Source organism: Python bivittatus, unplaced genomic scaffold (assembly GCF_059951505.1).
Source record: "Python bivittatus isolate LINGU-HERP-01145 unplaced genomic scaffold, Pbiv_v1 ctg000840_np1212, whole genome shotgun sequence".
Taxonomy (NCBI): Eukaryota; Metazoa; Chordata; class Lepidosauria; order Squamata; family Pythonidae; genus Python; species Python bivittatus.
Window position 1 is genome coordinate 24,315,716 of NW_028277113.1, and position 12,499 is coordinate 24,328,214.

Below are 12,499 nucleotides of genomic sequence, written 5' to 3' on the forward strand. Positions count from 1 at the left end.
ACTTTTCTTTCTTCTTTTTCACGTTACCAAACGAATTACCCTTTTCTGTTACATAATCTATTCACTAGAACTAACTCCGTCTTAGTTCGGGATAAGCTTTGGTCCTCTGGGCTCTTTTATGGCACTTTTGCTCCGAAAAAAGTAGAGAACGCTGAGGAAAAAGTTGACGTTGTTGGGGGCTGTCTTGTGTCTTCTCTCTCCAACTAGCCAGTGGCTTAGGCTGCCAGCTGGTGGTCCCTTTGGTTTTTCAAAGCAGGAGATAGTTCAGATACAAGCTTCAGCCAGCCCGAGGCAGGAAGGCTCATCGTGAAGAACTTCCTGAGCCAACGGTGTCTGAAAACATAACAAATCCATCTCTCAGGGGACCATTCTATCAATCTGGCTGTTTTGAAGGCAGCATTTATAAATGACAACAGTGCTCACAGCACTGTTCATAATTCCCCATGTGCATATATCTTGGTATGTTGGCTTTTTGTGCCAGTTCATCTAACTTCCATGGTGAACTATTGCTGATAAGAGACAGAATATCATTTAGCTTGGAGCTTTTATTTTGTTTTGGTTAAAATAATCTATGTTTTTTTAGGAATTTGCTTTCAAGAGACATTTCTTGCAAAACATGGCTGAAAACATGGTGCTGGAAGCTATAAATGTTATGGGGAATGGCTACAGATACTTGACAGGACTTCCTGTTTCTTCTGCCTACTAGGAGAAAAGATGCTATTCATTTAAGTCAGCCTAGGAATTATAGTACTGAGAATGGCTGACTACAATGAACAAAAATCCAGTGCATATACATAGCCACTGTTTTATGGATAGGCAATGTGGCGTCTTCCAGTTAGTGTGGACTACTATAATCAGTGATTACTGGGCATGCTGGCTAGAGCTGATGGAATTGGCAGTCCAAAATGCAACTACCCCTATAATCCATTATCTCACTTGTTCTAAAATTACCTGTTGCCATTTGATGTAGGCCCTGGTATAGCTCAGAAGAAGTCAAGGTATACACCAGTGTACAGAGTAAGTATGAACGTGTCTCATTTTCTTCACATCACAATATAACTGAGCTGAAATGCATGTTGAAAAAGACCTACTTTAAAATAAAATATTCCATAATTTTACCATAGATGCACCTGCATTAGGATTATGGGAAACTGCATTTCAGCAATTCATTTTCTAACTTATTGAATGAAATGCTTGTTACGTTTAGATTCCTGGAAAAAAAACCCTCTAAAATCAAACCAAGGCTGGGACTTCAGGAGTTTCATGATGTTACATATAGAATCCAATTTGATGCCTGAAAGTAGCTAGGTAGCATAGCCTGAGGAGCATGAGCTGCTCTGTTTATCAAGTAGCCCAAAATCCCAGATTTCATTTAGATCCAGATCTCTCTTCCTGCCATGCTGAGGACTCACTAATGCATTTCTGCCCATGCCCACACCCCTCAGCTGAAGCAGGACGGAAGAATATGTCTTCTACAGCTAGGTTCAGATGCAGCCTTCCATAGGCCTTGATAGCCAGATGTTTGGTTTGGTGCTGTTCCTGATACCCCAGAGGAGAATTATAATGGAAGGAAAGATGTAACTAAGACATGAAGCTTAGTAGTATGCCAAAGTATGGGGAGGAGATCAAATATTCTGTGAGTGGTCAATTCAGTGATTATGTTTGGAGATAAAGAAGCGCAGCTTGATGGTTTATGAACTATTACCGTCTTCCCAAACATGGTGTCCTTCATGAATATGTTTGTAGGAGATTTGTTTCTGTCTAACAAATCCAGAGAGTTTTCACTGGGTGATGTTAAACTAATGGGAACCTAATTCCTGATACTTGTATGTTTAATAGAGAAATGTAGGCTGAAGAAAAGATCTTTTTTCTAGATTGGTGGTAGCAAATGGGCTATACAGAAAAACAAAAGGTAGAAACACATAATCTGGGTTTCTGGAGAATCTTTCTCAGCACTTCCAAGCCAATGAACACTTCTGCATATTTTTTTTTCATTTATGCAAAGGTCTGCTCTTTTCATTGTGCATACAATGTGATTGCTGGTTTGACACTGCAGGCTACACTGGTTTTATGAAGGATTAAATGCCACCTGAGACATATTTATCCTAAATAAATCACAAATGGTAAACTGCAGCATGTCAGTGTCAACACCCTGTATTGCAGTGGAAAGGTTAGCCATACAGGGCTGAGCATAGCTAAAAATTAGCATCCAAGCCTTAAGACCAGAGGGCTCCAGTTAACAGGCAAAATGATCAAGAAGAAATCTTTTCAATGAAAAACATTCCTTTGAGTACCTATGAGAATCTTGCAGAAGGCCATCATTTTGTAAAGGTCATTTTTATCCTGATAACAAACGGGAGTTGATCCTGTCACTGTTGGCTGAAGACAGTATTTAATAAGTAGTGAGCGGCCTGTCATTTTTAAGAAGAATGAGCAAGTTAAACTTGGCTAATTATGAGTTTCAGTGTCTTTTTTGAAATTTTATTCTCCCCTTTTATTTTTTGGGCTGATCTGACACATCTAACCTGGAAAATAAAAACAACAACACATCTGCTACCCTGACAAGCACATGCTCCTTGTAGCACCTAAGAAATATATGTTAAAACAGGTAATTCTAGAAGAGACAATTGCACTCTGACTTTTTGATAATCTGAAGCATCATTTATGTGTCTTCTGCCCAATACTTTTGAATCATAAAAATTAGATAATCAACACATTATATTGAACTAATTCAGTTACTTCATCCCTCCTAGCCTGTAAGTCATAAGTCCAAATGGGGACAGAAACACTTTCCCTCACCCCCTCCCTTCTCAAATAGACATGGGAGAGTAATCATGATGCCTCGTATGAGTTCTGTAAATCTGTGACATTTTTTCTGCTTGCTTCTAAATGTAAAACCAAGGCTGTCTTCAGGCACTCAGCAGCCCCACATACACAGTTGGTGGGTCACAAATTTGCAAACCTGTAATAAACTCTGCTTAATGCCAGCTCTGGGTATTGATCAACAGTGCATGTCTGTACAGAACTCAGTGGGACCTATTTCCAGGTAAGCTTAACATTAAAAATGACAACACACCTTTTAATGCTAGTTTTTTTATTGTAAAGAACCAACTGTCCCCCTATATATGATAGTTTACATTTCCTAAGGAAAAACAGAAGTTTTCATAGCAGAAAAATATTTATTTTTAGCAGGAACTTACTTTAAACAATCAGAACTTATCCACAACTAAATAATCAACGTTCTGATCCAGCAAGAAATGGATCAAAGTCAACTTTTTTCACTTAACATTTGATGGAAAGGTTCATCAAATGTTTACAAAGCTCATTCATAAAACAAACTGCAAAATGGTATATACTTGAAGGATATTAGGTTTTTTTAAAAAAAGGAATCCCACCAATGATTACATAACAGGCATTAGTGACTTCCTTTTGCTAATACGTCCACAAGGATTGATTTCAGAGGTATCTCATGATGTCCAGTGGGGGGAGAATTCACACAAAAAATGTATTTTTAAAAAAGGCATTTCAATCACACCATGAATTTACTTCATTGGGAACACTGCATTTTGAGTAGAAACAATTGGAGTGTATTTATACAAGTTTGGAATGTAAAACTAGTGCATACGTAGAATGCCTTAATCTATAAATTGTCAATGTCTATGTCAATTGGGTGATATGAGTACCTGCATATTTAATTTGCTCTCCCTACAGAAAGTCAGATAAGTCAAATTACATAATTAATCACAAGAAAGATAAAGCTATCAGAAAGTCAAAATATAATGAAGAGGTGATAAGCAAAATAACCCAAACTATCTAATGAAGATAATTCAGTTGATATCTTGGTAGTTGCATCTATGTTTGTTCTGATTTTATTTTGTAAATTTTTCAGTATCTATAACCAGTGACAGTCTGATCAGTGTTCATGCAAAAACAAGGAGAATTCCCTTTCTGTATAACATTCCCAGATGGTGATGCTAACACCACATAAAATGCATTGAACAGCAAAATGGAGGAATACTATTCAGGAATGCTTTATAAGTCAAAATAAAACATAATATATCTGATGTTTAATTCTTTCTCTTGTTGGGCTTATTAGATAGAGTACTGTCATGTCCTTTATTGTTCATTGTTCTCTCTTTGGCCCTGGATAATAGCTGTTTGTGAACCATCTTCTGTGTAAATGAGCATGCTACTTAGTTGTTCAGCACTTCCATTAGAAGATACGTTATTGGAATTTATAACTGTGCCAGCCTGCAAAAGTTCCTGAGCTTCTTCTTTCTCTATCACAGTATGTGAATATACTCTAGATTCATTCTCAATCTCCTGTGGTAATTGTGTTACAATGTAATGGGTTGCACCACTAGAGAAATTATTGTTAGAATCCTGAACCATTGCTTGAGCAATTTCCTCTGTGACAATGATCTGTGAAATTTCTCCATCTGCTTCAACCAAATCCATGTGTTGACTTTGGATGCTCAGGGTATGGCTGTCAGCTTCTTGCATTATTATTTGAGATCCTTCTCTAGCTACCATATGCACAGTTCCTTCCTCATTCAGAATAACCTGAGTGACACCTTCTTTCATCAGTTGATCAGCTGCAGCTGTATCACAAACAGCAAACTGGAGGACTCCTTCAACCATTTTCTTGAAGGCAACTTGAGCATTTTCCTGAGATGAAATTATGGTAGATGGATGTACAACCTGTGTTACTACCTCCATGGACTGTCCTTCTTCAATTTCCTGAACACCATGGAACATCTGTGTTTCCTGTGTCATGCCATCAATAGAAACAGCGTCTGCTTCTGAATTTGACATTTGCAATGCTTCTTTGTGACAAAGCTGGGATCTATCCAAGAGGTCTGCTTTGTTCTCCACTTCACCAAGTTCTGTTACAGCACAAAGCAAGGCATCTAATGCTGAGGCAGACTCAGGTTGGTGTACTCTGGTAATTTCTGATGTATCCAAAGATTCTTGTCTCATTATCTGTTGCACCACGGCATTATTTGGGTCTGAAGCTATCCCTATGGAAACAGCATCTTCAATAGCAGTTCCTCCTACAGAGCCTTCAACAACGACAACTTGTGTTTTCCCATCTGACAGTTGTTCATTGAGTATTTGTTCTGGAAGTATACTGCTTACATGAGAGCCATTTTGATTTGTAGCTATAACTTGTCCATCTTCAGTTATATGTACAACCCTTGCCACCTGGCCAGCCATTGCCAAAGTCTGAAGAGTAGCTGCTGCTGTTTCCTCCACCGAGGCATCAATAGCAAAATCACTGTCATATCCCTGAATAATAATCACCTGCTGGACTTGTTCATTGGACTGTGGATGTCTCCTTATACCATGAAGGATCTTATCACTAACTGGAGAAATTTCATCCAGAGCTGATGTAGTAAAAGGGCTGGTGGTTTCAACAAATGTAGCTCCTTGACCCTTCAGCCGACATTCATAAGACTTAGAAACTATACCTAAACAAAGAAAGAAAAACATGTTTTTTTAAAAATGTCAAAACAGTTAAAATAATTGCATAAAATTCATATACAAACAATATAAAGATATCAAGAACACAAATGATATCTAGATGCTATTCTCAGGTTTAAGTACAGGTTAACTACAGTGACAAATTCTGTATCAACAGTAGTGAAGCAAATACCCTTATATGCAAAATGGAACAGAATCTTGTTCATATTCAGAGGAGTCCTGTTTCCTTCCAGCTGGGACTAGATGTATTCATATACAGTGGTGCTTAAAAGTTTCACAAAGATGTTTGTGAACCCTTTTGAATTTTAAATATTTCTGCATAAATATGACCTAAAACGTGATCTGTTCTTCACACAAGTCTTCATATAGATAAAGAGAACCCAATTAAACAAATGAGTCAAAAACATTATACTTATTCATTTATTTATTGAAGGAAATGATTCAAAGCTACAATTGTAAGATTGCAAATTACAGTTGTAAGATTCCTGAAGGTTATGTTTTGTCTAGAGCTGCAGATGAAGTTAACCACACTGGGATACTAGACTGTATATGTTTTATACATTTCTTTATTGTTTTGTTGTTTTTCTGGGTTTTAAAAAAACATTTTAATATCTTAGTCATCTGTAAAGGCTGAAACTGTCAAACCTAGAAGCAAAGAGCCTGAGACCAGGCATGGCGGAGGTGTCCTCCACATCTAAAACTGAGATACAAGCAGCAAGAAGTCAGTTACGATAAGGCTGGGAGAAAAGCATAATAATTAAACCCTGGGTTGCTATATACAACAGGCCAGATTATCTAATTCAACAGTAAGAAATCTTCATTATTACCACTTCGTTTGCTGCAATAGAAGCAACACATCTATCCAAATCTTTTGACTGTTCCACTCCTAGCTCCTAAGTCCTGGTTTAGTTTCTAGAGAGATTTTTATTGCTGTGTCCTGGGTGAAACTCTTATAGCAATCCATGTAGAGAATTTCAGTTGGCCAGATTTGAAGTATAATTAATTAATAATTAATACCACCATGATTGCCATATTGTCAATTCCCCAAATGTGTTCCAAAGATTTGGAGAAAACATGCTATTTCTTCAGAGCTTAAATTCTGGTTTTCTAACCACAAGTTTCTGAGATTTCCAAATTGGAAAAACTGCAGGTTAAACATCGCTGGCAAATTAAAGTATGAATGGCTGAACCACAGGATCCGAAGTTCAGGATAGAAGTATCAAAAGCAGACACAAAACCTGAAGTGGATAGGTAAGGGGAAAATTTAGATTTGAAAAATGCCATTGCAGTTTCCTCCTGAAAGACAATCTTTCCCCTAGATCTGGAGATAAATTAATGAAAAAAAATTGTATAGTATAATCCTAACCACATTTATTTATAACCGATTAATTCAATGAGATTTGAACCCTAATAAAGTTGTACAGTATAGAATATATCTTAAGTTATGTGAATCTATACAGTGGACACTAAACCTGAATTTCCCAAAAGTAAAATCAGTCAATTATTTAATCTATAATTAATTATTTGGGTTGTCAGTAGCACTGATAAATTGACTAAAGCATATAACCTGTATTAAAAAAAAACAACTACAAAATTCTTCAGCCAAATCAGAGTTACCAACTGTGGTTATGAATGTACATAATGGACAGCTTATGTATTGTAAGACAAACTTAATATAAAGGCAGAATTACACTTTCAAGCTGGAGTTTAAAACAAGAATCACAAACTGTTTAGTAAAGACTGCAGTTACATGGTATAATGAATCTATGTCACAGAATCCCTCCACATACAATTAGTCTGTGCATGTTTTGGGAAATGTCATGTGTTAGATAATCACTGATCTCCAGGCCCACCTTACCAGCTCAGCTTCTTTCAGTTCAACTCATTACTGTGGAACATATCCACAGAACTGTGTGCAGGCCAAATCAGAAACTGGTGTGTGGTTTATGTATCAATGCCACAAAGAAGCCATCATTGGTCTGGAAACAAACCTGTTTACAACTGATGAAGAACCCCTCAGTATATACATATTGAGCTAGATCCTAGGTTCCATTTGGCTATCACTGTTGAAAAACTGGTTTACTATGTTTTACTGTGGATCTACAATATTGTCCTTGAAATGACAGTCACAATCTCAATAGCATAATGCAATGAGAATGAATCTGCTGAATTTAAAATTGAAGAATATATACAAAGGGGTTATCTAAGATTGCTAAATATTGTTAATATAGTAGTCATGACATGTGGCAACTACTTCAAATTATTTGCTCATCGGGGAACATCCTGGTTCCAGTGCCTAAACAAAGTGATCTAGCACAGCATAGCAAACTCATATGACCTTGTATTAATATTAAAAACAGCCTGGTCAGTAAGCAGAGTCTATGTCACATTAATGGCTCACCAATGCTAGCAGTTACCTCATCAGCAAATTCAATGTGCGTGTAACATGAACCATGTACATTATATCATCCCTAACATTTCACACACATCTCAATACCATTTTTGATCAAAATGCTGAATCATGGGTATACCAGGATTTTATGTTTAAAAACACATTTCCGGCTTCAGAATATCTTTGTGTCTGCTATTAATATGAAAGACTAGACTGCACCATTAGCAATACAAAAATAAATTATACCATCCTAATTTTAGGTGGCATGGAGGGAGGGAGCCTTTATGTTGTTTGGGGAAAAGTTTTTTAAACTTAAGTGACTGAAATGTTTGTCCAAGTAAAACAGCATGATTGATTTGGCGCTCACTGATGGATTAAATTTTGGCAAGGAAAAACTGTAGGGAAGAATGAAATGGTTCTTTGTATCATTAACCTTATGTCTCTTTCTCTATGGAAAGCATACTCAAGATTCTCAGCTTGAAAAAAGAATGGAAGGGAGAATATAACACAAGGGGACAATTAAAAAATAATCAGAACTGATTCATGTTTCGCAATAGTACAACGTAATTAATTTTCACATGTGTCTTGCTTTTGTTGACAAGATGTAGGATAAGACTTGTAATGATATGGTCTTAAATCAAAACACAATTCTGCTCCAATATTATCCATTGGACTAATTCCACAGATAAAGTCTTAGAGTGAACAGGCATGAAGTGACACTGTCATATTCAGGAGCCACATCAGAACAGAATAGGAACAGAAGAAGATAAAGAAATATGTTCCCTCCCTTGGCTTCCGAGGTAAATGCTGCATCCGTGATTTTATGCATGTCCAGTCTTTGCTCAGCAATTGAATGGGAAGTCTCTTGGGGGTTGAGTTATCCTGTAAATTCCTTGCAGCACAGATAATTATGCCATTCTGACTGCTTGCTTAATCTATTTGAATCCAGAGGTGAGTTAGGCCACTTCCTGACCATTAAAGTAAACTACATGGGTAAATACTGCTGTCACTAAAGGGGTGTGATGAAGCTTAACTACACCAACATCTTAACTTCGGCTCAGTGCAACCCAAGCTATTCCATCATAGTTCATAAATGCGATTGCAGGTCCATCTTTTGATTCAGCAATTTAATAACTTCGAGTGCTGTCAGTAGTGCTTTGAAAAATGGATCCTATAAAATGTAACAGCCTCAATCAGATTGTAAAAGATTCACCCACTGAAGATTCTCCCATTTCAACTATAATGAATTAATGTTGAGCTGTGTAGAAGTTCAAGTGTCAGTTAAACTAATGGGAATCTGTAGTGTAGGCTTAAATTTTAACTGGACCAAAAATTTATTGGGAACATCAAGTTCAATTTTAGTGATCTTCATGGTAAATGTAATATGTGCAGCTGAATGGATTTCCTTTGTTTTGAGAGGATGGAAGTTAACAGAAAAAATATGTAATTCTAGAGGTATGTTTTGAGAGTTAGTTATGACAAAGCATGTTTTCCCCCCACTTTCCTAGTCATTTTTTCTATTAAACATCACTGTATCAAAGAGGTCTTATATTTTACAAATGTATTTTAGACAAATGCTCGTAGGAAGCAGAGAAGGGAATAGAAAATATTTGCTAGTTGTAACAAACATAAAACTAAAATGCAAAGATGGCTGTACTTGCTGCTGATTGTCATTACAAAGAGTAAATGAACAGAAATACATTTCAAATTGATAAAATACAATAATATAAGATTGCTATCTAGGGATAAAAGATCCTATGGAAGTGTTTCATATCTGTGGATACCATGATCATAGAATTGGTTATTTTCCAAACATTCTGTATTTTCAACAGAGTCCTTATTTATCAACTGGCACTTTGAGCAATTATTTAAGAAATGGAAAATATGAAATATTTTGGGATATTATATCATTATTTGTACATTCTATTCATGTTTAGAGGCCACCTCCTCAGCAAAATGGGACAAGATATGCTTTGTTTAATCTGATTAATGAAGAATACAAATGAGATTTAGCTCAGCTGTGTTTTTGAAACCAAGAACTGAGTACTTTCTGTTGTGTGTCTATATTATTTTTTGTTACAGCCCTCATTTCCCTGTCCTCCACCCTCTTAGAATAAATACCTTATTCTTTTGTTAAGCTCACATTTAATTAAAATGTACAGGATTTGTGCAGTGAACTTGAATGAAACAAATAAAACAAGGGCCCCCTCTCTTGAAGGCATACGTTGTGAATGAAAAATGTCATTACAGTCTAAAAAATTTTGCAGTAAACAGGGCCTACAGAGGGAAGTTTCCCCTGTAATGACATCCATAAAATACACAAATGGCACTTTTAGTACCATCCTGAATATGGCATTTTCTGTGCTCTACACACAATCTAAATGGTTTGATCATAGAGCATAATACTCCATTGGGTTTATAGAACAATCAATGTTCCATAAAATGATGTATTTATCCAATAGTAGGCTCAGCAGTTACTGGTGTATGACATTGTAGGACACTGGCTTTGTACTGTTCAGCAGCACACATGCTGGCTGTAAAACTTATCTAACACTACTTCAACAACTTCATCTCATCTGTGTCAAGTAATTTGTTGAAGCCTCAGCTTGGCTTAAAAAAACTTGTAATAAAAATTCATAGAATTTTCAAGAGAATGAAAGCTGATGACAATAGAAAGGTCACATTGTGTCTCCACTAAAGGGGTCAAGGGTTATTTGCAGTTCTAAAACAGAAAGTAGATTTCATGCATCGTGTAGCAGATAAAGATGGCATTAAAAAGACTTGTCTCCAAAAGTAATGCATAACGTATCAGGAAAGTCTGGGTTAACGCAATATTGCACGTAAACCTCTACTTTTGCTTTTCCTTTATACTTTAACAGACATCCACCTGGACCAAGTATAACTTACTGATCAAAACAAAATCAAGGAAAAGGACTAAAGAATGTTGAATGATATATGCAGATTTTTTTAAACAACATGTTTTGATGAATTTATCCTTTCTTCTACATAGGTGGTGTTAAAGATTTTATATGTTGAGCACCATAAGGACATTATTCCTGCTGGTTATTTCCCCATTTTATGTTCATTATAACTATTAAACTTATCTATGTTAAATAATGTTTCATGGAAGATAATGTTTAGGCAGTATAAGTTGACCCATTGAAGTAACAGCGTTGATATTTACCTTTGATGAAAAGTTCCCAAAACTCAGTTGCCAGTATTCTAGAAAGAAGCCAGTTATCTTCCTTTTCTCCCTCTCTTCCATTTGTAAAGCCTTTGGCCAGAAGAAAATCAGGGGACTAAAACTGGTATTTGATATGTTGCCTAGCACCACTGGTGGTAATGAAATAGAAATCCTGCCCTGTGGCTAGATGATGAGTGAGAGGAATACCAAAGGACTGTAACATTCCATGTGTTATTTTTTTAATCATTTTTAACTATGCCTGTTTTTATGGGAAGTTATAGACCACTTACTGAGTGTATACTGTAAGATGAACTGGAAGCAGTTAGAAATTTTACTCCAAAATTCTTATCACAAGAACTATTCCCACCGTAGTTCCCAATGTCCCCCAACTTCTTCCAAAGCAATCTGGATAGAAGGTAAGCATAATTTTTTTCTAACTAGTTCATAAAACAAGGGCAAAGAATAAGATATCATTTTTATGGCTTTAAAACAGGCTAAAAATCTGAACTATGTGGGGAGATAATAACAATCATGCTAACTTTACAAAAAGCAAAGGGGTTAATTTTATTCTTTTTCGTTTTATTACACCAAACTAATTAACAGAACAAAGTATGTATATTTAAAATGGTTTTAGTAATAAAAAAGAAGGAAAAAGTAAAAAAAGGGCATGGAAAATAATGTCATCAGCAGAACTATTCTAAAAATTAGACCATGTTGATTAAAAGTCTTCTTCCTTGTCCCTTTGCTGAAAAAGCAATTAATTCAAATGTTGGCAGACAGCACATATCAACAATTCATTGCTGCAAATCTGGTATAGATTTCTCCTTCCAGTGTCCTATGATAGCTCTTTTAGCCAGCAGGTGTTTATTTCACTCTGAGGAAATTGTGAGAGGAAGCCAAGCAAAACTAGCTCTATTATTTTGCGTGTCTTAATGCAAGTATGCAGCCACTTGAAGGCTTTTCTAGTAACTCCACAAAGCGGTTCCCATGCTATCACTTACTTAGTTGTTTGTTCTATTTATAAGCTGCCTCAACTGCCCAAGCAAATCTAGGCAATGTACAAAATATTACATTACTATTACATCAGTTTTAACCCTGGCATAACATGACTTGCCTCTTCAAAGAGACAATTCATATTTGAAACAGACTTTAAACAGACAGCATCTTGATGGCACCGCTACTAAACTTCCTTTCCAGCTCAGATATTCCTGCAGTCAGAGGAAAGGACAGACACACAGACAGATTTCAAAATGATTTTTTGTGGTAAAATTAGGGTTTGATAAAGTAGTGTTAGGACACTGAAAAGATGGTACACATTGCCAGCACTGCCAAAGTGGGGGGGAAAAAATTAATTCCAAGATAAAACTGGAAGCCAGGCTCCCCTATTTGATGTGTGTGTTGTAAACAAAGAAAAAAAGGAGTACAACTTTGTCACAACA

General features: G+C 36.2%; 1 protein-coding gene across 1 annotated transcript in view; it reads right to left on the bottom strand.

Moving 5' to 3' along the window:
• Positions 1 to 3,089: 3,089 nt before the first annotated feature.
• Positions 3,090 to 12,499, bottom strand: part of ZNF407 (zinc finger protein 407) — a 388,214-nt gene continuing 378,804 nt past the window's right edge. Inside the window, exon 9 of the mRNA XM_088130851.1 lies at positions 3,090 to 5,471. Within this exon, the coding sequence (XP_087986977.1) occupies positions 4,117 to 5,471 (1,355 nt within the window). The 3' untranslated portion in view covers positions 3,090 to 4,116. The remainder of the gene's footprint in view (positions 5,472 to 12,499) is intronic.